At 40.7% G+C, this 26853-nt stretch overlaps 1 protein-coding gene across 3 annotated transcripts in view; it reads right to left on the reverse strand.

Moving 5' to 3' along the window:
- The window catches only part of LOC140714318 (contactin-associated protein-like 5), a 1338796-nt gene that overhangs the window by 559132 nt on the left and 752811 nt on the right, over window positions 1-26853 (reverse strand). For all 3 annotated transcript variants that reach the window (XM_073025479.1, XM_073025472.1, XM_073025488.1), the window contains exons 9-10: window positions 20679-20828; window positions 1535-1706 (exon numbers count right to left, since the gene is read on the reverse strand). In XM_073025479.1, coding sequence (XP_072881580.1) covers window positions 1535-1706; window positions 20679-20828 — 322 coding nt within the window. The remainder of the gene's footprint in view (window positions 1-1534; window positions 1707-20678; window positions 20829-26853) is intronic.

Below are 26853 nucleotides of genomic sequence, written 5' to 3' on the forward strand. Positions count from 1 at the left end.
AGATATCCTCAGTGCTGTGGAGGCTAGTACCTGTGATGGAGCTGGCTGAATTTACAACTACCTCCAGCTTTTTCCAATTCTATACAATGACCCCTCCATACCAGACAATGAAGCAACCAGTTAGAAAGCTCTCCAGGGTATATCTGTAGAAACTTCCGAGCGTCTTTGGTGACATACAAATTCTCCTCAAACTCCTAATGAAATATAGCCATTGTCATACCTTCTTTGTAATTGTATCAATACTTTGGGTCCAGGATAGAACCTCACACCCACATACCATTCCTTGCACCCTGATCCTTGTTGCTAGTGCAGCTATGACATAGACAGCACCTTCCAAGCTCACAATATCTACCTACTAGTACTTTAGGGGCAGCAAAAAAAATAAGGTTGCCATCCAAGCCCGACACCATCCTTATTCAGAAATTTATCACAGTCAGGTGATATATGTCATTTTTCAGTACTGACATATGTCATGAAAACTGAATTTACAATATTGCCCTTCCATCATCCATCATTGGGGATCCTCATTATCTCATTACTGCTATCAGGGAAGACTCAATGTCTTAGGAATAGTTTTTCACTCTCCGCCATCAGATTTTTGAATGGTCCATGAGCCCATGAAAAGTACCTCACTATGTTACTCTCTTTTTTTCACAATTTTTTTATTTTATATATTTCATATTGTAACTTACAGTAATATTTTTATACTGCACTGTACTGCTGCGACAAAACATAAAAATTTCACACCATATGTCAGTGATAATAAACCTGACCCTGATTCTGGCTTCCACTATTGCTGGACCAAAACTCGGAACTCTCTTCCTGACATCATAGTGGGACATACACACAGCTCTAGGACTGCAACAGCTCAAGAGGACAGATCACAACCACCTTCTCCAGGACAACTAGGGATGGGTAATTAAAGGGTGGCTCACCAATGAATAAAGAATGACAATATTATTGCCCCAGTGGGTTTTTCCAATATCTTCAATCAGACTCATTTCACTTGTTTTTAATCATAATGCCCAAACAGAGGGCCATTCAGAAGAAAACATTGTCAGAATTATACTTGTCACCTTACAGCTCAAGTTAAAAAATGAAGGTAGCAGAGGTTTAGAACAGTTTTCTACAATGTGCAGATGACGATGTTGGTTTTAAATCTGGACACATAGATCTCCGATAACCAAACATTTCACAGGATGCAGGCAATCAAAGTTACATGATCGCAATGCAAGCAGGGTTTTTACACAGAAGTTGTGTGAGACTAGATCTAGAGGCCATGGGTTAAGGGTGAAAGGTGAAATCTTTAAGAAGAACATGAGAGGGAGCTTCTTCACTCAGAGGGCGATGAGTGTGTGGAACGAGCTGCCAGTGGAGATGATGGATATAGGTTTGAATGCAACACTTAAGAGAAAATTGGATAGGTACATGGATGGGAGGGTTATGAGGTGCTACAGTCTGGGTGCAGGTCAATGGGATGAGAACGAATGTTAACACACACTAGACACAATTATCAAATAGGAAACAGGATTACCTGTCCACGATGCCACACAGGTCTATCTGGAGGTCACTGAAGTTACCTTGCACACCCTGCTGTACCAGAATGAGATTTGCTGGCTGGTTGTCTATTAAGAACAGTCGCATGCAACCTTGAAATGGACCAATGGCATTGGAGCATTCATCACCGATGGTGTTTCCAGGACAGCCTTTGAAATACAACATGCAAGGAACAATTTAGCATGAGAAGGAAAGACTATGAGTGACATAATAGGATAACCAACTGTAAAAATGAAACAGTTTTGAGTATTGACGTATAAACTCGAACCACAAAGAGATTGAATATGATGTTTCTATCCTTCTGAGTTTAGAAGAATGAGAGATCTCCTTGAAACATGAAAGACAAAAATATTTATGAAAAAATATTAACAATGCAGATGACGATTAATCATGCTGAATACTCCGGAGCAGGACAAGTGACCATCAGAAACAAAGAGGCATAGAGTCAGACACATTTCAACTAGCAGTGTGTGTAAATCACTTCATGGCCTTCTAGAATTGTTTGTTTCTGTCTCACCAACAAGAAATAGGATCATTCACCTAGAGTTGCTATCAACCCTAACTTGGCCTGGATATAATGGATGCGGAGAGAACATTCTCAATAGTAAGACAGTCTAATATCTGAGGGCGCAGCCTCAGAATGAAGGACCATCTCTTTAGAACTGAGATAAGGAGGTATTTCTTCAGGCGGAGGGAGATGATGAATCTGCTACATTCATCGCTACATGGGATTGTGGAAGCCAAGTCATTGGCTGTACATAAGGCAGGAATTCATACGTTCCTGGTTGACAAAGGTATTAATAAACGAACAGCCTAATTCCTTTCCCATATATTATGGCCTTATGGTTTAATCTTTGTATTATATTCTTTGAGCAAGATCATATCAGAAAGGAACATGAAGAAGGGTTCTGAAGAAGGTTCTCCGCCAGAAACATTGACTGTTTGTTCATTCAGAAAATGCAGCTACAGTCTGTGCAAAGTCATCAAGGCAGCGAAACAGCAATACAGAGACAAGATGCAGGCACAACTCTCCACCAACAACACACACAGCATATAGCAGGGTCTGCACACCATTGCAGACTTCAAAGCTAAATGCAGTGGTGCTGCCAACATCGCTGTCTCTCTCCCAGGTGAGTTATATCTTTTTACCCTTGGTTCAATGTTGCCAACACTGCAACCCCAAGGAGAGCTGCCAAAGTGACCTGCACCTTGGTCATCTCTGAGGCTGAAGTATGCAGGTGTTTCCAATGTATAGACAGTCACAAGGCTGTGGGACCGGACAGCATCACAGGGCGGATACTCAAGATGTGTGTGGCACAACTGGCAGGTGTGTTTACAGACATTTTTAATCTCTCCCTCTCCCAGTGTAGAGTGCCCTCCTGCTTCAAAACATCCACCATTGTCCCTGTACCTAAAAAGAACAAGGTAACATGTGTGAATGACTGGCGTCCTGTCACCCTCAATTCAATAATAAGCAAATGCTTTGAGAGGCTGGTTAAGGACTTCATCTGCAGTATGCTACCACCCACACCGGACCCCCTACCGACACAACTGATCGACAGATGATGCAATATCTACAGTTCTACACTCCGTACTTAGTGAGAGTGCTGTTAATGGACTACAGTTTAGCATTCAACACCATAATTCCCTCTATGCTGGTCAAGAAGCTCAGAGACCTCAGCACTCACCCTGCCTTGTGTAGCTGAATCCTGGACTTCCTGTCAGATCGCCAGCAGGTGGTAAGAGTGGGATCCCTCACCTCTGCCCCTCTGCCCCTCAACACAGGAGCCCCCAGGGGTGTGTCCTAAGCACCCTCCATTACTCTCTGTATGTCCATCCCTGTGTTGCCATCCACAGTTCTAATCTGCTAATTAAATTTGCTGATGACACTACATTGATTGGCCTAATCTCAAATAATAATAAGGTAGCCTACAGAGAAGAAATCATCACCCTGACACAGTGGTATCAAGAAAACAACCGCTTCCACAATGTTGCAAAACCAAAAGAGCTGGTTGTGGACTACAGGAGGAATGGAGACAGGCTAACCTCTAAAGACATCAATGGTGCAAGGGTGAACAGCTTTAAGTTCCTCCGCATGCACATCACCAAGGATCTCACATGGTCTGTACATACCGACTGTGTGGTGAAAAGGCACAACAGCATCTCTTTCACCTCAGACAGTTGAGGAAGTTTGGTATGGGCCCCCAAATCCTAAGAACCTTCTACAGGGGCACAATTGAGAGCATCCGGACTGGCTGCATCACTGCCTGGTATGGGAACTGTACTTCCGTCAGTCGCAGTTCTTACGTACACACAACCCTGTAAAAGTATCAGCAGTAATAGAATACACCTGGAGTCTGGTTTTGATGTTAAAACCCACAATTTTATTTAGTAACTACTTAATATAATAACTTAAACCATGTAAATCAAAAGTTAGCAGTGTTATGCATATAAATGTGTGTAAACATAATTCCCAAACTCATTCAAGTTCAAGAGGCAAGGTTTGAAGTCTTTCGATGGTAATGTAACAAAGTTCAGTTTAATGCACGGAGCTGTTGTTGTTGGTATGAGAGAGCAACCTGTAATCCAAAGGTGAAATCCACAATAGGAGAAAAACAAGTAAACAGGTGCCATTGGTCTTCCGTCGTCAGCTCTGAATCCACACACGAAGTATCACCGACAGTGATCTTCACAGAATATCCTTTCAACACAAGTGGTACCACAATACCACACCCGAATTCAGCTACAGGTCATCCCAAAATGGTGGCCACAGGATACTCAAACAGAATCCACGTTTGGATTATCACCAATGGTAGCTTATCACAAAGGGGGCCATCTTCAAGAGAAAATTACCACCCAGGCAAGGGTCGACACACCAGTAGATTCCACAAGGTGACCCCAATCACACAACATGATCGCCACTTATCCAGTTCCACGACATATGAAGTAACTCCAACTGTGATTTACCACAGGTGTACCTTCTTTAGTGAACTACCACACCCAGACAAGGGTTAACACACACGTGGTATTCACAATGTTTTTCCCTCACCAGAGAACCTACTCCTGTAGATTAACTATGTGACAACCACACTTTTGTATTCGAATGAAATCAAACTCACCCTTATGGGCTGCTTGGAGAGAGTCCAAATAGTGATCTCTTTGTCACTATGTTCTTTCTGTTTCAAACCTTTTCTCTCCACTCCTCTCTGCAAACTTCTTCTAGTTGCGGCACTTGTGAGAGTCATTTATCAATTCTCTGGATCGATCTCAACTCACCCCTTTGGGCTACTGAAAGTTTAAACCAGTGACCCCACTCACTGGTGTTTTTCCATGATCGAAACCATCTCAACTCTGACCATGTGTCTCTCTGTGTCTGTGAGAGAATCATCTGACCTTGCTTAATATAAACATGCTACGAACTTGTGTAAACACCCATTGTCCATCAAATAACTCCACCTCTCTTTCACCATGGCAACCCAGTCAGTAGAAATCCAACAGAGCAGAAGTCAGTCTCAATAATCAAGGTGTTTTAAAGTGACAGTCCACAGGGAAAAACAAACCCTAGGGGTATATAACACAGGACTCTGCAAAGAGTGGTGCAGACAGCCAAGCACATCTGTAGATGTGAACTTCCCACTATTCAGGACATTTACAGAGACAGGAGCATAAAAAGGGCCCAAAGGATCATTGCAGACCTGAGTCACCCCAACCACAAACTGTTCCAGCTGCTACCATCTGGGAAATGGTACCACAGCATAAAAGCCAGGACCAACAGACTCCAGGACAGCTCCTTCCACCAGGCCATCAGATTGATTAATTCACCTGACACAACTGTATTTCCATGTTATATTGACTGTCCTGTTGTACATACTATTTATTACAAATTACTATCAATTGCACATTGCACATTCAGATGGAGACATAATGTAAATATTTTTACTCCTCATGTATGTGAAAGATATAAGGAATAAAGTCAATTCAATTCAATTTCCATAGATACTGCCTGACCTGCTGAGTTCCTCCAGCATTGTGTGTGTGTTACATCTACAGAATCTCTTGAAACATGGCTACTTTAATACTATTTACCCTTGAAAATAGATAAAAATAACTCTTAATAAAACAAAGTGACTTTGGAAAAATGTGTTGTGTCTATCATCTCAATATCAAAATCATCTCAATATTATAAGAAATTATCTGTTTTACAAAAGGATGTGAGATATTTGAAATATTCACTATCACTCATAGAAGAAAAAGTGCAATGGAAACTTATACAACCAAAGGGGGGTAATAATGAATAGTTCCCCTTGTCCATCTACTCCACCTGTCCATAGCTCACGCACTCAACACACTGGGTCCCCTCCCACTACTGTTCCCATCTGCCCACCCCTCCTTCTTTATCTGGTCTGATACTCCACCATCCTTTCCTATCAGATTCCAACACTGCAGCCCTTGGTTGCCTCTGCCTATCTCCTGCCAGTCTCTGTCACTAATTTATCCTTCCCTTTCCCATCTACCAATCACCCTCTTCAACTGGATTTGCCTATAACCTGTTCTTGATTAGTCCCTGCCCCATGTCTTTTTGTGCCTATGCTCCCTCTACTCTTTCAGTCCAGATGAAGGGTCTCATTCCAAAATGTCAGCTATCCACTTCCCTGTATGGTTGGTGCCTGATCCATCGAGCTGGCTCCAAATCGCATCATCTGCAGTCTCTAATATCTTCTTGATCAGACCATAAGACCATAAGACACAGGGAGAGAATCAGGCCATTCAGCCTATCTGGTCTGCACTGCCATTCCTTCATGGCTGATTTATTATCCCTCTCAAGCCAATTTTCCTGACTTTTCTCCATAACCTTTGACACTGACTAATTAAAAACCTATCAACTTCCACCTTAAATATCCCCAACGACTTGGCCTCCACAAATATCTGTGGCATTGATTTCCACAGATTCACAATCCTCTGGCTAAAGAAATTCTTCCTCATCTCTGTTCTAAAGGATCGCCTCACTATTCTGAGTCTATGCCCTCTGTTTCTAGACTCCTCCACTATAGGATATATCCTCTTTTCATCCACCCTATCTATTTTCAATATTCAATAGGTTTGAATGAGATCCCCTTGATCTTCTAAATTCCAGTGAGTACTGGCCCAGAGCAATCAAGCACTCCTCCCTCCAGCTTAAGAAATTCCTTCTCATCTCTGTTCTAAAGGAACATACTGTACTTGAATTTTGAGTCAGTGCCATCTGGTCTGAGACTCCCCCACTATAGGAAACATCCTCTCCACATCCACTCTCTCTCTTGATGTTTTATTTCTAAACATTAGTTAGTATCATAAACTACAGTGGAAAGCTTGGCTCAGGAAGCTAAGGTTAAATAATTGTGTAGCTAAAATGTAAACCTGTTGACTTGTTATTTTTGCTAATTGGGATAAGTATCTGTGGTTCTGCGGTTATCTGAGGAAATGTTGCAGAAATGCATAAAAACCTTTTTTTTGAGCAGCCTTTCTACCTACCAGATATCAACACAAGCACTCACCCACATTCCATCCAAAAGGATTATGGACAAAGACAAGGCAGCCTGGAGCAATGTGGTCATTAAGCGGACAGAGATAAGGGGCATGAACAATTGGTGACAAGATAGAAGATCTGTGGGAAGAAATGGATCGGGATGGATGCAAATGTAGCATGAGAAACAGATCACTCCAACCACAGGTAACTTTCCTCTGCCGCAGTCATTAGACCATAAGAGGTAAGGGCAGAATTAGGCCACTCGGCCTATCAAGTCTGCTCTAGCTTTCCATCATGGTTGATTTATTATTCATCTCAATCCCAATCTCCTGCCTTCTCCCCATAACCTTTGACTCCCTTACTAATCAAGAGAATATGAACCTCTACTTTAAATATACTCAGTGATTTGGCCTCCACAGCTGTTCATGGGAATGAATTCTACAAATTCACCTCCTTCTGGCTAAAGACATTCCCCTCATCTCCCCTCATCCAAATGATTGTCCTTCTATCCTGAGGCTGTGCCCTGAATATCGTTACTTTAATGTGTGCTTTGTAAATAAGAAGATGATGTATCTGCATGAGAGACATAATGGAAAATAATTGCTAGATACTGGAGATGCTGACCTGGGTGAAGTTAAATAGTCACCAGGGCATTTAAGTTGCATTTTTGACCAACATAGCCAGTGAAATTATGGACCAGTTACAAATCTTATACGGGCATTTCCTAAGTGGCCTTGCAGAACTGAGGGATAAAAGTAATCAGATGTAAGAAATAATCATTCAAGCTTACAAAAAGTAGAAAAGCAGAGAGACAGAAGACAACAACTATGACCAAGGGGTCCTAGAAGCAAAGTGTTGTGAACCACCAAGAACTACCATCTCTATTGAGATGTTTGTACTTAAACTATTACTGCTCAATAAGTACAATCTTAATACACTTGTATTATGTTTGTAATAACTTAATTATTTCAATAGTATGCTTTTTGGTTGTTGTCTTGTCCAAGATACATTTCAGTCCAAAAGACTGAGGATCTGACTCAGGATTTGCTCTAAATCAAGAGTGGATTTACTGTCTGTGGTCTTCCAAAAGACTCAGGCTCTTGGAAGGTCCCGACAGTTTGCAGATTACAAATATAATATCCTCATTGAAGGAACCACTGAGCTAGAAAGCAATGATGTGCTTTCGTTGCTGAACGTAGAAGTTCACAAATACAGTGTTCTCCATATCTCAGTAATATTTGAGTAATATTGTAAATATATTGCTTGATTAAACACTGTTGTTTACATAATTCATTATGGGTTTTTATAAGAAGTATGTGAATAGCATACATGATTGTGTCACCAGGTCTCATATGAACGTCTCACTAAAGAAAGAAGCTAAATACACAAGTAAACCTGGCTCCCATGTTTTTCTTTGGATTAGTTTCTGTAGCTACAAAACCTAAAAGGGGCAACAAAGAAGTTGCAAAACAAACCCGAGATGACTACTTACCTGTTTTTCCTTCAGAAGGGAAGAGAGGTGTTCAAGTCAAAATAAAGGCTGAAAATGGATAAAGTTAACAAGCAACTGTATGGCTACAGGTTCATAAACAATGAGTACCAGGGATAATAACAATAAATTAAAAAAAAAACAGAAATGGCTGGCTACATTGGAAAGCTAAATAACCATATAACAATTACAGCATGGAAACAGGCCATTTCGGCACTTCTAGTCCGTGTCAAACATTTACTCTCACCTAGTCCCACTGACCTGCGCTCAGCCCATAACCCTCCATTACTTTCCTGTCCATATACCTATCCAATTTTACTTTAAATGACAATATTGAACCTGCCTCTACCTCTTCTACTGGAAACCATTCCACACAGCTACTACTCTCTGAGCAAAGAAGTTCCCCCTCGTGTTACCCCTAAACTTTTGCCCCCTAACTCAAAACTCATGTCCTCTTGTTTGAATCTCCCCTACTCTCAATGGAAAAAGCCTATCCACGTCAACTCTATCTATCCCCCTCATAATTTTAAATACCTCTATCAAGTTCCCCCTCAACCTTCTACGCTCCAAAGAATAAAGACCTAACTTGTTCAACCTTTCTCTGTAACTTAGGTGCTGAAACCCAGGCAACATTCTAGTAAATCTTCTCTGTACTCTCTCTATTTTGTTGACATCCTTCCTATAATTTGGTGACCAGAACTGTACACAATACTCCAAATTTGGCCTTACCAATGCCTTGTACAGTTTTGACATTACATCCCAACACCTATACTCAATGTTCTGATTTATAAAGGCCAACATACCAAAAGCTTTCTTCACCACCCTATTCACATGAGATTCCACCTTCAGGGAACTATGCACCATTATTCCTAGATCACTCTGTTCTACTGCATTCTTGAATACCCTACCATTTACCATGTATGTCCTATTTTGATTAGTCCTACCAAAATATATCACCTCACACTTATCAGCATTAAACTCCATCTGCCATCTTTCAGCCTGCTCTTCTAACTCACCTAAATCTCTCTGCAAGCTTTGAAAACCTACTTCATTATCCACAACGCCACCCATCTTAGTATCATCAGCATACTTACTAACCCAATTTACCATCCCATCATCCAGATCATTAAGGTATATGACAAACAACTTTGGACCCAGTACAGATCCCTGAGGCACACTACTAGTCACCAGCCTCCAACCTGACAAACAGTTATCCACCATTACTCTTTAGCATCTCCCATCCAGCCACTGTTGAATCCATTTTACTACTTCCATATTAATACCTAACGATTGAACTTTCCTAACTAACCTTCCGTGTGGAACCTTGTCAAAGACCTTACTAAAGTCCATATAGACAACATCCACTACTTTACCCTCGTCAACTTTCCTCGTAACCTCTTCAAATTGTCAAACGTGACCTTCCACGCACAAATCCATGTTGACTGTTCCTAATCAGACCCTGTCTATCCAGATAATTATATATACCATCTCTAAGAATATTTTCCATTAATTTATCCACCACTGACGTCAAACGTACAGACCTATAATTGCTAGGTTTACTCTTAGAACCCTTTTTAAACAACAGAACAACATGAGCAATATGCCAATCCTCCGGCACCATCCCTGTTTCTAATGACATTTGAAATATTTCTGTCAGAGCCCCTGCTATTTCTACACTAACTTCCCTCAAGGTCCTATGGAATATCCTGTCAGGATCCGGAGACTTATCCACTTCTATATTCCTTAAAAGCACCAGGACTTCCTCTTCTTTAATTATCATAGTTTCCATAACTTCCCTACTTGTTTCCCTTACCTTACACAATTCAATATCCTTCTCCTTTGTGAATACCGAAGAAAAGAAACTGTACAAAATCTCCTCCATTTCTTTTGGCTCCACACATAGCTGTCCACTCTGATTCTCTAAGGGACCAATTTTATCTCTCACTATCCTTTTGCTATTAATTTAACTGTAGAAACCCTTTGGATTTATTTTCACCTTACTTGCACCAAACAACAACCTTGTATCTTCTTTTAGTTTTTCTAATTTATTTCTTAAGATTCTTTTTACATTCTTTATATTCCTCGAGCACCTTATTTACTCCATGCTGCCTATATTTATTGTAGATAGATGTGTTCATTTGCACAGTAGATAACTGGATGATGTGTACTGAATGAACTAGCAGTGTTTTGAAACAAATAAAAGTGAATGCCAATGTTACTCAGTGCAATAGGTGAAAAAGCATATAGTTTGCTTAGATGTGTAATTGCTCCAAACAAATTGGATGCAATGAGCTTTGTTGATATTTTGAAAGTAATGCAGGAACATTTGGAATCAAAACTGTAGTAGATTGCAGAATGCTTTAGGTTTCATAAGTGGAATGAAAAGGAAGGGGAGACCATTTCAGTGTATATGGCTGAATTGAAGAAATTGCCTGAGCATTGTCAATGAAATGATGGGTTTAATGATCTACCGAGAGGCTGCTTAATTTGCAAATTCTTAAAGAAAGCATTCAAAAATGGCTCCTACCTGAAGCACAACTCGCATGTAAAAGAGCAATGGAAACAGCAGTCAGAGATTCTAAGTGAGTTGCAGTCAAGAATAAAAGTGAACTTGAGCAGAATTGCAACTTGTAAACAGAAACTGGCCTGGCCGAGCAAATTTTAATAATGTTGTGGAGGCGGCTCACATACAACAGACCAAAGCAGGTTTAATGGTGAAACTTGCAGAAAATGCCACAAAGTATGACACAAAAAAAGAATATGTCAGGCAGACAAAAATAAGAAGACTACACAGGAAAGAAAAAAAGATAAAAAGTCAAATTGTTGTTTCAAAAAGAACACTAATCTGCATGCTGATGATGAAAATTCTGATAATGATGAGAGTGACGCAGGACACAGGTAACCTTGATATTTATAATGGATAAATGTGAAAATTAACAGGAGGCAAGCAATCTGGCTTATACCAGAAGGGGACGGAAAACTAATTAAAATACAATTGGGCACTAGCTCGGCTATTTCAATCATTCCACAAAATGAGTTTAAATGGTTTTTCAAAGATACTGAACTGAAGCCTGTAGATATCCAACTAAGAACTTATACTGGAGAAAAGATAACTCTCATGGGAATGACATTTGTAACAGTGAAATCCAACAACCAACAAGTCACATTGGGCTTGTATGTGGTAAAAACAGGAGGAGCAACATTGTGGAGGCCGATTGGCTCAGACAACTACAAATTGATTGGAGGTCCATCCACCATTTGCATGCCACATCCCCTGCAATAGAGTCAACAGAAAATGAATTAAGAAAAATACTGGATGATGCCACAGCAATGTTCAAGGATGGTATTGGAAAACCAAGGGTATGATTGTATTAAATGAAAATGCCACATGCAAATTTTACAAAGCACATCCGGTTCCTTATTCAATCTATAATAAAGTAGCCAGTGAGCTAGATCACATGAACGCTGAGGAAATTGTTTCCAAGTTTGAGTGGAGCACATGGGCAGTGCCAGTGGTCCTGGTCACCAAGGGTTTTTTCAGGATTTGTGGTGACTCTGAGGTCACCATCAGCCCAGATGATCAATACCCTCTGCCCAGGATAGAAGAGATCTTTGCAAATCTTTCTGGAGAGAAACACAAAGTGGACTTAGTTTAGGCCTACCTACAGATGGAGGTGGAAGAGTCCACACTGTTTCTTGGCATAAACACTCATGAAGGGATTTATTGCTATAATAGGCTTATTTTTGGAATAGTATCTGCACCTGCATTCTGGCAGAAAGCTATGAACCAGGTGCTCCAAGGCCACCTAGTCACTTAGTGTTACCTGGATGACATTATTGCTACTGGTGAGGATGACAAGGAATAATTCCAAGATCTCAAGACAGTGTTAGAAAGATTAGAAGATTATGGCCTCAGAGCACAATGCATCACGCGTAATTATTTAAACCAAACATCACTTACAATGGCCACACCATGACACATAAAGATTACAAACTCAAGCAGTGGTGGATGCCCCAAGGCCAAAGGGTGTGTCAGAGTTGCTGTCCATTGTAGGATTTGTCAGTTTCTACATCAGGTCCCTGGCTACTGTGCTCCACCCCTCGAACCCATTACTACAGATCAGGATGAAATGGTAATGGACACAGCAGTGTGAGGTGGCTTTCCAAAAGGGAAAGGAAATGGTGATGTCAGACACTGTACTCACAGATTATGATCTACATCATGCAGAGAAGCTTGCCTGTGGCACCTTGCCTTATGGTACAGGTGCAGTCATGTCACGTTATGAACGATGAAGAGAACAGCCCAAGCCTTCACATTGTGTTTCCTTACCACTGAGAGAAAAATTACGCACAGATTGTCAAGGGTGGCCTTGAGTGTGGTTTGGAGTGTAAAATGTTTCAATCAATACTTGTATGGGAGAGAGTTTATTCTCATCCAAAAATATGAAGTACATCTCAGTATGCAATCCGAAGATTTGTCTTTCCCACAGACAGCCATGAAACAAAAAAAAACCATGGTACCCGTTCAAAGAAAAGCATCAAAGCCACCCTCCCCACGCACTAAAATGAGAAAATTGTGCAAACAACTGCAAAAATAACAACGAAAAACACAGAATATAAAACTTAAAATCAAAAATTGTACTGGCATATTCAGTTCAGCTCAGTGTTCATTATGTTGCAGGCTGCCCTGATTCAAAACTGCCCAAAATAGCAACTGAAAAAAAGAGTGACCAGAAACCAGAAACACATCATGATGTAAACTACAGAGACAGCATTGATTCATCCTTGTTCCAGCAGTATCCTCTGACAGCATCAATGGTGAGAGAGATCATACAGACCTTGCCTCAGGAGCAGAGACTGAGAGGGAGAGAGGGCCCATCACGCGCAAACACCTAAATACCTGGCAGCGGCAGCAGCAAGTGAGAGGGAGAGAGAGCCCGTCACACACAAACACCTTCCACCGGCAGCAATGAGAGGGAGAGAGAGCCCGTCACACACAAACACCTTCCACCGGCAGCAATGAGAGGGAGAAAGAGCCCGTCACACACAAACACCTTCCACCGGCAGCAATGAGAGGGAGAAAGAGCCCGTCACACACAAACACCTTCCACCGGCAGCAATGAGAGGGAGAGAGAGCCCGTCACACACAAACACCTTCCACCGGCAGCAATGAGAAGGAGAAAGAGCCCATCACACACAAACACCTTCCACCAACAGCGGCAAGCGAGGGGCGGTAGACAATGCTGAACACCTGCTTCACCTTCCATGCTCACCTCAAAGATTTCTATCTTCCTCGGCATTTTAATTAACGAGATCGGCAAGAAATGGAGCCAATCAGAGCTCCAGGCTTCTGGGCCTCGAAGTCACATGGTTCACTCGAATCGTCATGGAAATCCGTCGGAGACAGCAAAGATCCATATCACTCAATTGGCTCGAAAACATGCCACTGAAATGTGGATTACTGATCATCAACCACTATTGTCCATTTTCAAAACAGAAGGGTCTTCCACTAACAGCAACAGCATGAATGCAGAGATGGACTCTAGTTCTTGGAGGACATGATTACAAGTTCAAATTCAAGAGGACAGCTAATCATGGAAATGCTGATGGAATATCCCATTTACCCTTGGAAAAAGAGATACCTGAAAAAATTACTAAATAGGATACTCCTCTTGACATATTCTCACTAATGCAAATCAAAAGCGTCCCTGTTACAGCAGAGATGATCTGAAGGGAAACTAGAAAGAAATCCTCACTGTCTCAGGTCTACATCGCCACTCAAAATGACCGGAATTTGTAGGAGAATTTCTAGTACTCCCATTTTTACCAGTGACGGGATGAACTTGCTCTTGATGGAGTTTGCCTTTTGTGGGGATTGAGAGTGGTTGTACCATAGAAACATAGAAAACCTACAGCACAATACAGACCCTTCAGCCCACAAAGTTGTGCTGAACATGTCCCTACCTTAGAAATTACTAGGCTTACCTATAGCCCTCTATTTTACTAAGATCCATGTACCTATTTAAAAGTCTCTTAAAAGACCCTATCGTATCCGCCTCCACCACTGTTGCCGGCAGCCCATTCCACGCACTCACCACTCTCTGAGTTAAAAACTTACCCCTGACATCTCCTCTGTAACTACTCCTCAGCAGCTTAAACCTGTGTCCTCTTGTGGCAATCATTTCAGTCCTGGGAAAAAGCCTCTGACTATCCACATGATCATTGCCTCTCATCATCTTATACACCTCTATCAGGTCACCTCTTATCCTCCGTCGCTCCAAAGAAAGAAGGCCAAGTTCACTCAACCTTTTCTCATAAGGCATGCTCCCCAATCTAGGCAACATCCTTGTAAATCTCCGCTGCACCCTTTCTATGGTTACCACATCCTTCCTATAGTGAGGCGACCAGAACTGAGCACAGTACTCCAAGTGGGGTCTGACCAGGATCCTATATAATTGCAATATTACCTCTCAGCCCCTAAATTCAATTCCACGATTGATGAAGGACAATACACCATACGCCTTCTTAACCATAGAGTCAACCTGCGCAGCTGCTTTGAGCGTCCTATGAACTCAGACCCCAAGATTCCTCTGATCCTCCACACTGCCAAGAGTCTTACCATTAGTACTATATTTCTGCCGTCATATTTGACATACCAAAATGAACCACTTCACACTTAATCTAGGTTGGCATCATCTGCCATTTCTCAGCCAATCATCCAAGCTGAGAGCTAAAGTGTTGGAGGAGCTACATGCTGTTCATCTAGGCAAGGTCAAAATTAAAGTGTTGGCTCGAAGCTTTGTCTGATAGCCTAGGATAGATCAGCAGATCAAACAGCTTTTCATGTGCTGTTTGGGAAGCCAACACATGCAGAAGATGCCAAGAGCAGTACCTTTCCATCCCTGGGAATGGCCTGCATTGCCCCAGCAGAGTGAAAGATGTTATCATTGAAGAATTAGGCATGAATGCAATTTAAAATTTTCTATGCTGTGGTTATCTATGTGTGTTTTATAAATATAAATAATAGCTAGAGAGCAACATGTTGCAAGTTTGAACTGAGATGCATTCTATATTGAATTGCAGTTTAGAGCTAAGCAGGGAAGGGTGTATTGTATTCAATATTTCAGTAATACTTGAGTAATATTGTAAATTTTTTGTTTGATTAAGTATTCTTTGTTTACACATTATGGGTTGTGCATAATATGCTAGTGAACAGCATGCACTGTTATGCCACTATGTCACATGTGAACGCCTTATTAAAGCAATAAACTAAGTACAAGAGTACCCCTAGTTCCCATGTTTTTCTTTCAATTAGTTTTTGGAGTTACAAAGCATAACAACAAAAAGCATTGTTGGCACGCGCGACTGCAGTAAGTATTTGCTGTTTGAGGAACTTTGACTCGAATTGTTGAGCTAGAGTCTGAGATTTGGAAACTTCAATTCACACCATACGGGGAAAATTGTCTGGACACTTAATTGGAGAAAGCATTCCTAATTCATTGGTTAAGTATTCTACAGTAAGAGAAATAGCAAGGTGTGACAACGGTGATAGGTTTCCAATAGCAGTCCGTAGCCCTTTAACTTATTCAAAATAGACAAGGTTCTCGTTATCTCTTTGGAAGAGTGCAGGGACTGCAATGAGGGTGAGCAGACTGACTGCAACACTGTGGTACATGGCTGATTCAAGTTGGAGAGTGCAAAAGAATGTTACAGTATTGGAGTCAGTAAGTTGGGGAGATTGTTAACGAGAATGAGTCATAAATGTGGTGCTCCTGTTTGGTGCCTTGGGCTGGGAGTGGGAGGGGAATGATTCAATTATCATGGTCCTTGTGGGAACCTGTGACATAAATAGCACTAAGAAGGAAGTTCTGACTCAGGAGAAGAACAGCTGGAATCCAAATTGAAATTAGAACAACAAAAATAGGATTATTTCCTAAATCACCAATCATTAAGATTTGAGAATCGAATACGTGGCTCAAAAATTAATATGAGTAGTGGGAGTGGGTGGAGTTCTGTTGAAGGAAAATTTAGAAATTATAACAAAGCATAGAGGTAATAAAATGGATAATGATAAATTACCTCTGTCACAAGAGGATTAGGTAGTCAAGGAGATAGAATGTCACATTGGGTTTGAACGTGAGTTAGTTCACTCTGAAACCAAAATTTGGCAGAAAATATAGAAAGTGCAGGAATCTCCAAACAATGAGAAATTGAAAGGTGTTCATGGGCAAGGGCATTCTTGGAAATAAGCTCACTGAAAGTCAACATGCAGATCAAACAAGCAATTCCAAGTCCCAATGATGGGTCTTGACCCAAAATATCGACCTCCATAGAAACACTTACAAAATGCTGGAGGAACTCAGTAGGCCAGGGAGCATCTATGGAAAAAAGTATAGTGGACATTTCGGCCTGAAACATCGACTGTACTTTTTCCATAGATGCTTCCTGGTCTGCTGAGTTCTTCCAGCACTTCATGTGTGTTGCTCAGATTTCCAGCATTTGCAGATTTTTTTCTTGATTCACTCCATAGAAGTGGCATAGACCTATTGAGTTCCTCCAGCTGTTTGTGTATAGTGAGAGATCAAGTGAGGTGTTGAGGTTTATTGTAAAATTTAAGTACAAGAGTAAGCTTTGAAATTAGAGTTATAGATGTCCACAAAGCGATGCAATCTAGAATATTCTGTCCATGCTTGATGTACTGTATAGTCTAAAGAGGGTAAACCAGATTGATTCCTGAAGTTTGTGGATTGTCCTATGGGGAAAGATTAATCAGTCCTCTACTCTCCTGACTTTGAAACAGGGAAGGGTGATTTCATTGAAACATTCACAAATTTTAAGGCGTTTAACAGGATAAGATGCACGGATAGTCTTTATCCATGCTGTAATTTCTACCTCTGGGGTTCTTAGTCTCAAAATAAGGGGTTGGTAAAATTGGTTTATTATTGTCACATGTAGTGAGGTGGAATAAATATTTGTTTTACATGCCATCGATATAGATCATTTCATCGCATCAGTGCGCTGAGGTAGTACGGCGAAATAACTGAATACAAATTACAGAAAGTGTAATTTAGGAAGACATGAAGGTACAAGGGTATACGAAACAGATTGTGAAGTCAAATGCCCACTACAGGCTGCTCAATAGTCCTACAACAGTGGGATGGAAGCAGCCCATGAGTTTGGTGGCATTGCCTACACACTGCACCCATTTATGCTAAAGTCCAAACTCAGACAAGGATTTCTTCACACAGATGGAAGTAAAGCTCTCAAACAGTCCACTTCAAAGCCAACAGCAATACAGTGATTTTATAGATACAAGGCTCAGATCAAATGGAATCCAAAAGATTAAGGGGAAGTACATTCAGTGGCCATTTTATTAGATACACCTGTACACTGGTTCATTAACATAAACATCTAATCAGCCAATCACATGACAGCCTTGTTAATGAGAGAGGTCAGAGGAGAATGACCAGACTGGTTCAAGCTGACAGGAAGGTGACAGTAACTCAAATAACCACGCGTTACAACAGTGGTGTGCAGAAGAGCATCTCTGAATGCACAGCACATCAAACCTTGAGGTGGATGGGCTATAGCAGCAGAACGTGAACATACACTCAGTGGCCATTTTATAAGGTACCTAAGGTATTGGAAAAGAAAGTGGGTGAAGTGCAAGGCGAGCCATAATAACAGACTTAAGGTGATCAACTCTGGTTACCATCTATGCTTATCTTCACAATTCTCATGAATTGTCCTGGAAAAGTTTACAAACAAACTGGAGAAAAATTGCAATGAAAATAGAAAGTAACTTCTGTGAGGAATCATAAACTTTGGGCAAAGGGTCATCTCAATAAGTAACCAACAGTTTATTCATTTCTAGTTGACTGAGTGAAAATGGTGTATCATCAGGATAGGCATGTAAGGTGAGTTACAGTAAAAGCCTGGGGCAGGCAAATTTCTAATCAAAACCATTAAAACGTAATTTCAGAGCTTCATCCATCAACCCTACCAGTTGCATCACAGCTTGATACAGCAACTGATCTACCCAGGACTGCAAAATCTTGCAGAAAGAAAGCCCAGTCTATCACACAATCTAGCTTCCGTTCCATGGACCTTGTCTAGACTACCGGTCTACTTGAAAATACAACCAACATAACCAAGGACACTTTTTGCCTCAGTTATTCTGTTTTCTCCCACCCTCACTCTCATCAGACTGAAGGTATGAAAGATTAAGAACATGTACCACTGGGTTCAAGGACAGTTTCTATCCTGATGTTACCAGAATCTTGAACAGTCTTCTCATATGATAAAAAATGTACTCTTGATCGCCCAACCTTTTTCAAAGACTCAAAAGTTCAAAGGTTCATTCATTATCAAAGTATACAACTCTGAAATTCAACTCTCTGGGTAGCCATGAAACCAAGAAAGAAAAGAAAGACAGCACAATCATCAACCCCCAAGATTTCTCTTCCCTGCAAAAAAAAGGAACAAAAATGGAACAGACACATCAACCCCAAATCCCACCTCCCACACAAAAAAACAAACAAAACCCATCAGGCACATCGACCCCCAAATTCCTTGTTCCACACAAAAACATGAGCAAAACAGATCAGGCTCATCAACCCCCAAATCCCTCGTCACGCACAAAAAAACAAAGAAAATTGATCAGGCACATTGATTCCCAAATCTTCCCCCATCCTCCCCCAACACACACACACACACACACACACACACACACAATAAAAGCCAAGACCAGGTGATAAAAACACAGAATATAAGAACATGAAAACTATAAGACTGGAAAAAAGAGTCTATCGTCCAAGACCACATCCAAAATGCAGAAAAAACTTAGACAACACTCTCCGGATGCAATGGCAGGCTCTCCCCTCTCTACTACAGAGCAACCAATCAAAAGGCAAACAGCATCGCTTCAATGCTTCAATCACTCTTGCTGCTTTAGTTGGCGAATGAAGAATGCTTTAAATGGTGAAAGGGAGCCAAACATCGGCTTATGCCCCAACCTGCTGCCTGCTCACTACAAGGTTCATACACACTGCCTCTGCCTCCCGGAATCCTCTCGGAGACCGCAGAGCACTGGAACACCCAAACAATTGCCAAACTTCTGCACTCACATTGATCTATCAATCTCCCTCATCGCTTTAATCGGCAAACAATGGAAGCTTTAATCAGCAAAATAGGATCAAACATTGGCTAGTGTCCCAACCTGCAGCCTGCCCACCATGAGGTTCGTTCATGCTGCCTCTGCCTTTGGGAATCCTCTCAGAAACTGCAGAGCGCTGAAACACCTAAACAATTTCCAAGCAGCAAAACACTGGCTCTAACAGTTCCAGAATCACATTCAAGATGAGAAACAAATATAAAAGACATAAAAGAAATGGAGAAGATGGTTTTATGATCTATCTAGAAGGTGTCAACCAAAGGAGCATTGGAAGCAGGCGCTATCTTGACCAGAAGGACTACGGCTCTTGCACTTTATTTGTCCACCTGCATTGCACTTCCTCCATAACCGTAACACCAGAATCAGAATCAGGATCAGGTTTATTATCACCAGCATGTGACGTGAAATTTGTTTACTTAGCAGCAGCAGTTCAATGCAATACATAATCTAGCAGAGAGAAAAAAGATAAATAAAATAAAATAAATTAATAAATAAATCAATTACATATATATTTTTACAAAACATGCAAAAACAGAAATACTGTATATTAAAATAAAGTGAGGTAGTGTCCAAAGATTCAATGTCAATTTAGGAATCGGATGGCAGAGGGGAAGAAGCTGTTCCTGAATAGCTGAGTGTGTGCCATCCGGCTTCTGTATCTCCTCCCTGATGGTAACAATAAGAACCTGTTTCCTTGTTTACTAGCTCAAAGTAATTATATATTGAATAATCTCTTCGGATGGCATGGAAACAAAGCTGTTCAATGTATCTTGGTACATGTGACAGTAATAAACCATCTCCAACATCAAGCCAATGGAATTTATTGCCCTAGCTTATTACATAAGCTACATCCTTGAACCTTTGACCAGAAGCAATCTTGGAACTGGTGGCATGATAACAATGACAATTGCTCATTACAAAAATGGTTAATTTGGCAGATGTTGAGAGCCCACCTCCAAAGTAGTAGCTGCTTCCTGAGTACAAGGATGTCTGCACGGTCAAATGAGAAGTGGGGGAAGCTTCGCCATTCAGCAAGACACTGACGTGATTCCGTCTGGTGCTCAAATGGATGGAGTGCCATTGCCCATCATTCAGATTGTCGCCTGCAGGAACAAAACAGTCCATGAGACTTAGTAAAGAAAATCTTTGGTATGAATTGGAAAGAATTCTACTCAGAATATTGCCATGAGCTGTTTCCTGCTTACACATCACCTGTGCTGCTCACTTCACATGCATTTTGAATGATATTTTATTAACTTATTTGTGATAATATTTTATTTTATGTACTGCATGTGATATATGTATTGAGAGTGCATCACGGCCTGGAGAAGCATAGTTTCATTTGATTGTACGTATATATGTACAGTCCAATGATAATAAACTTGAACTTGAATTTGAAGAAGAATCCTAATGCTCAGGAACACAAGAAGATAGGAGCAGGAGGAAGCCACTCACCTTTCATGAAGATTTAAACTTTTAATGATTAGTTTTGTATGTTACATGTACATTGAAGCATACAGTGAAATACTTCAAATCAAATCTGCAAGGACTGCTCTGGGCAGCCCGCAAATATTGCCATGCGTCCGCACCAACATAGCATGCCCACAACTCACTAACACTATCTGAACATATGCAGAAGCAAACTGGAGCAGCTGGAGAAAATCTACACGGTCACAGGAAGAACATAATATCTCTTTACAGACAGCAGTGGGAATTGAACCCCGATCAGTGATCACTGGCACGAGCGTTGCAAGGTCAACCTGCTATTCAATATGATCATGGCTGATCTGTCTCAATCTTCCACTCATCTTCTGTGCCATAACCCCATAACCCTCAAACCTCTGATATGTCAAAGAGTTCTCTATCATCACTTTCTGCGTAGAGATTTCCAGAGATTCACCATGATCTGTTGTTGGAAATCAGGGTAATATACAGAATCAAAAGCAAGCTGAAGGCAAAGAGGCTAACTCTAGAGCACGTGCAGGTAAATTAAATTAATAGAGATGGGTACCTGATGGGCTGAAGGTCCTGTTTTTGCATTATGGTACTCTAAATCCTGTGGTTCTCAAGATAGCGCCAGTGACTTTGTACACTGAGATCTTTAACCTCTCGCTGAGTCGGTCTAAGGAACCCACCTGCTTCAAACAGGCTTCAACTATACTGCTGCCTAAGCAGAATGTAGAGTCCTGCCTCAATGACTATCATCCAGTAGCACTTACATCCACAGTGATGAAGTGTTCTGAGAGGTTTGTGATGAAATATATCACCTCCTTCCTGAAAAGTGACTTGGATCCAACCCATTTTTCCAAGTGGAGCAACAGGTCCACGTCAGCTGCCATTTCACTGGTTCTTTGCTCGACCATGGAAAATCTGGATACTGAAGAAGCCTACGTCAGGATGCTCTTTCTCAACCACAGCTCACAAGCAATACCATCATCTCATTACAAATAATCAATAAGCTTCAAGACCTTGACCTTAATACCTCCTGGAGCAATTGGATCCTCAATTTCCTCATTTGCAGACCCCAGGAGGTTTAGATTAGCGACAACATCCACAATCTCCTTCAGCACAGGTGCACCACAAGGCTGTGTTCATACCCTCCTGCTCTACTTGCTTTACACTCATGACTGTGTGGCTAAGCACAGCTCCAATGACAAGTTTTCAAACAACACCACTGTTGTAGGCTGAATCAAAGGTGGTGACAAATCAGCATTTGCCCCATCACTGAAATTTTTCTTGCTTAATTATTTATTATATACTAGTATTATTTCTTCATATTTGTATTTGCACATTGTTGTCTTTTGCATGCTGGTTAAACACCATTTGGTGTAGTCTTTCATTGATTCTATTATGGTTACTATCCTATTATGGCTCTATTAAGTATGCCCACAAGAAAATGAATCTTGGGTTTGTATGTGGTGACATATCGCATAGGAACTTCAATAACAAATTTATTTTAAATTTTGAATTTAAACATTTTGAATTTTATGGAAACCGGAAGTCCATAGGCCAGTCTTCATCAGGGGATCAAAGTTGGAGTGGATCAGCAACTTAACATTCATCAGCATTATCATTTCAGAGCTCAGCACAAAGTACAAATAAGAATAAAGCACGGCAGTGCCTCTACTTCCTTAGAAGTTTCAGAATATTTGGCATGACATCTAATACTTTGTCAAACTTCTATAGTTGCACGATGAAGAGTGTTTTGACTGTTTGCATCACAGCTTGGTATGAGAATACCAATGCCCTCGAATGGAAAATCCCACAAAAAGTAGTGGATACAGCTCAGTCCATCACGTGTAAAGCCCTCCGCACCATTGGACAAATCTTACACAGAGCATTATTGCAGGAAAGTAGCATCCATCATCAGGGACATGCTCAATTCTCTCTGCTGCAAGGCAATGAATCTCAGGGTTGCATAAGGTCACATATATGTATTTTAATAATAAATTTACTTTCAACTCTGATAGGTTCTTGATTAGTATGGGCATCAAAGGTTATGACGAGAAGGCAGGAGAATTGAATTAAGGGGGATAATATATCAGCCATAATGTAATGGCAGAGCAGACTCAATGGGCCAAATGGCTCATATCTGCTTGTATGTCTAATGGGCTTATGGGCTTATTTTCTCAAGTTCATTAGGCCCAACATAACATGCATAGTGGAGGATGAACAGAGCAAATTGCTCCCACATTTAGAAACATTTACAACTTACACATTTTAACACAATTGGTAAAACAATATGAAAAAGGGTTGAGTAGAATTTCATTAACACAGATCCTGTAGATAAATGCCAGCAGTTCCCTGCACAGATATCAGTGCTTGGCCTCAGAAATATCAATGAGATTTCAGTATAAATCCCTGAACTCGCTCTTTGTTCTTCCCCAACAGTACCTTGACTGTGTCTCAGCTTTTTTTAAATTTTTTTATTAGTTTTTACAATGAAAAAGAAACAGTAAAGAAGAAGTTTGTACAATGCAAAACAAAGGTATTGAATGTACAGTTCATAACAGTTTTAAAAAAAGCACCCATGGTAGAATCATATATAGTTAGTTATCACCCTACCCTCCCATTGCCCGACTCCAAGCCAACCTTACAATATATAGAAAAGTTAATCAGAACTTTAATCTCCACAGAGCTGTATTTATAAAAAGGTGTATTGCCTACTACCTGGACTATAGTATGTTTACACATCAATAACCGTAAATCTTAACTGAAAGAAGTTGGATGTAAGGGATTTATATACAGAAGAAAAAAAGGGATGGACCTTTAATCTAAGTGGGAATTATGAAAATATTCAAGAAAAGGTCCCCACACCCTTTGGAACTTTATGTCCGAATTAAGAAGTGAATAATAAATCTTTTCAAGATCTAAGCAGGACATAACGTCTTTGAGCCATTGAGCATGAGTGGGTGGGGCAGCATCTCTCCACCTAAGAAGGACTGCGTGTCTGGCCAAATGAGAGTGGGCAAAAAGACAGTGCACGACCTTTAGTCGGACCCAGATGTGTGTCAACCTTTCCCATGGTGCAGAAAAGGACAATCAGAGGATTAAGTTCCAAGTAGTAATTAAGTATATGGGATAAAGTTAGAAAGATATCCCTCCAGTATATCTCCAAGCCAGGACAAGTCCAATACATATGAATAAGGGAGGCCTCGCCCCCTTTACACTTGTCGCAACAGGGACTAATTTCCGGATAAATACGCGATAATTTAATTTTAGAAATATGAGCCCTGTGTACGACCTTAAACTATATCAGGCAATAGCGAGCACATAAAGAAGTTGAATTAACTGACTTGAGAATTGAATCCCATACATCATCAGACAAAGGAAAATTTAAATCTTGCTCCCAGGCAATTTTAATTTTGTCAAGGGGGGCTTGCCATAAAGTCGCTAACTTACCTCCAATAGTAGATATTAAACCTTTACGCAATGGATTCATGCGAAGAAGCAAGTCAACAAAATTTTTATCGGGTACCTCAGGGAAGTTTGATATTAAAGGGTTGATAAAATGTCTAATTTGGAGATATCTAAAGAAGTGAGGTTGGGTAGGTTGAACCTTACAGATAGTTGTTCAAAAGATGCATAACGACTGTCTATAAAAAGATCTTCAAAGCACCTAATGTTCTTTCTATGCCAGACTTGAAATATTAAATCATGCATAGAAGGCTGAAGGAGATGATTATGTAAGTTAGGGCTAGAGAGAGAGAAACCGTGAAGACCATTGTACTTTCTAAACTGAGCCCACATTCTCAGAGTGTGCCTGATAACAGGATTAACAATTGGTTTAGTCAGATGGCAAGGAAGTGCAGATCCAAGAAGTGCGGAGATATAGAAATTCTTATTAGAGTTCAACTTCATTGCCACCCATATTGGGCAGTCAGACTGATTATAAAAGACCAAAAGATAAGACAGCGTATGTTGGCTGCCCAGTAATATAAGTGGAAATTGGGCAAGGACATACCCCCTGCACTTTTAGGTTTTTGAAGGTGAGCTTTATTTAATCGGGGGCTTTTGCCCTTTCATAAATAGTTTGAAATAATTGAGTCTAATGAGTTGAAGAAAGCTTTAGAAATAAAAAATTGGTAAAGATTGAAATAAGTATAAAAATTTAGGAAAGATATACATTTTAGTGACATTAATTCGACCCATCAGGTTCATGGAGAGGGGTGACCGCTGTACTAGACACTACACTGACTGTGTCCCAGCTTTGGGCTCATCGGAATGCCAAGCCATGGAGTGCAAACACACAGCAATTTCACAGAGCATTTACTGGAGTATCTGCCAGCCAAAACTACATCAGATGAAGTTAGTGAAGCAGAAAGTAATTATTAGTCAATTTACCTTTTGTGAAAAAAAATTATGTAAGGGTATTAAATAAAATCAGAAATTACTCGAAATATTCAGCAGGCCAAGCCATGTCTGTGGGAGAAGAAATACAGCTCATGGCCACTTTATTAGGCACAGTTGCACACCTGCTCAATAATGTAAATATCTAACCTGCCAATCACGTGGCAGCAACTCAATGCATAAAAGCATGCAGACACGGTCAAGAGGTTCAATTGTTGTTCAGGCCAAGCATCAAAATGGGGAAGAAATATAATTTAAATGACTTTGACCATGGAATGATTGCTGCTGCCAGATGGGGTAGTTGAGTGTCTCAGAAACTGTTGATTTCATGGGATTTTCATGTACAACAATCCATAGAGTTTACAGAGAATGATGAAACAACATAAAGTGAGTGGAAGTTTTATGGGCAAAAATGCTTGGCAATGATCATGGTCAGAGGGGATTCAAACTGACAGGAAGGTGACAGTGACTCAAACAATTACAACATTGGTGTGCAGAAGAGCCTCTCTATGCACAGCACTTCCAATGTGCTGAATGCGAAGTGGCTACAGTGGCAGAAGACCACACCACATTCCCTTTCTGTATCTAATAAGATGTTAATTAAAGTCCCATTAATTAACCTAATTAAGAAGTTAATCTTTTGACCTAAAATATTAACTGTTTCAGCTGCACCTGTGCAAAAAGAAACAGTTAAAATTTTAGGTGAAAGACCCTTTTTCAAAACTGGGAATGAGAGAAAAGGAGTCTGTTTGGAAGTGGGGAAGGGTTGATATCTGTGATAGATTAAAATGTGTAACATTGTGGCTAACATGGCAGTAACTGAAAGATTGGAGTTCAATTGCTTTGCTGCCTGTAAGCAGTTTGTATGTTCTCCCCTGTACCCTGTGAATGCTGTGGTTTCCTCCCACAGTCCAAAGATGTATGGTTAGGGTTAAAGTCAGTAAGTTGTGTGCATGCTATGGTGGCACTGGAAGCATGGTGACTCTTGTGGAGTGCCTCAGTACATCCCCGGAGCGTTAGTCATTGGTGCAAACAACGTACAGTATTTCATTGAATGTTTGGATGTTTCAATGTACATGTGACACATTGAGCTAACCTCCTCCTTAAAACCAAAGGTGACTATTGGGGCTTTAATCAGTTGAAGCTAAGTCATTAAATCTATTCATAGAAGAGTGAGAGGGATCAAGGGATATGGGGAGAAGGCCTGTGAATTTGAATGATCTTAATATCTATAGGAAGCGTTGCCTCAAGAAGGTAGCATCCACCATCAAAGATTCC

This window comes from Hemitrygon akajei, chromosome 2 (assembly GCF_048418815.1).
Source record: "Hemitrygon akajei chromosome 2, sHemAka1.3, whole genome shotgun sequence".
Lineage (NCBI taxonomy): Eukaryota > Metazoa > Chordata > Chondrichthyes > Myliobatiformes > Dasyatidae > Hemitrygon > Hemitrygon akajei.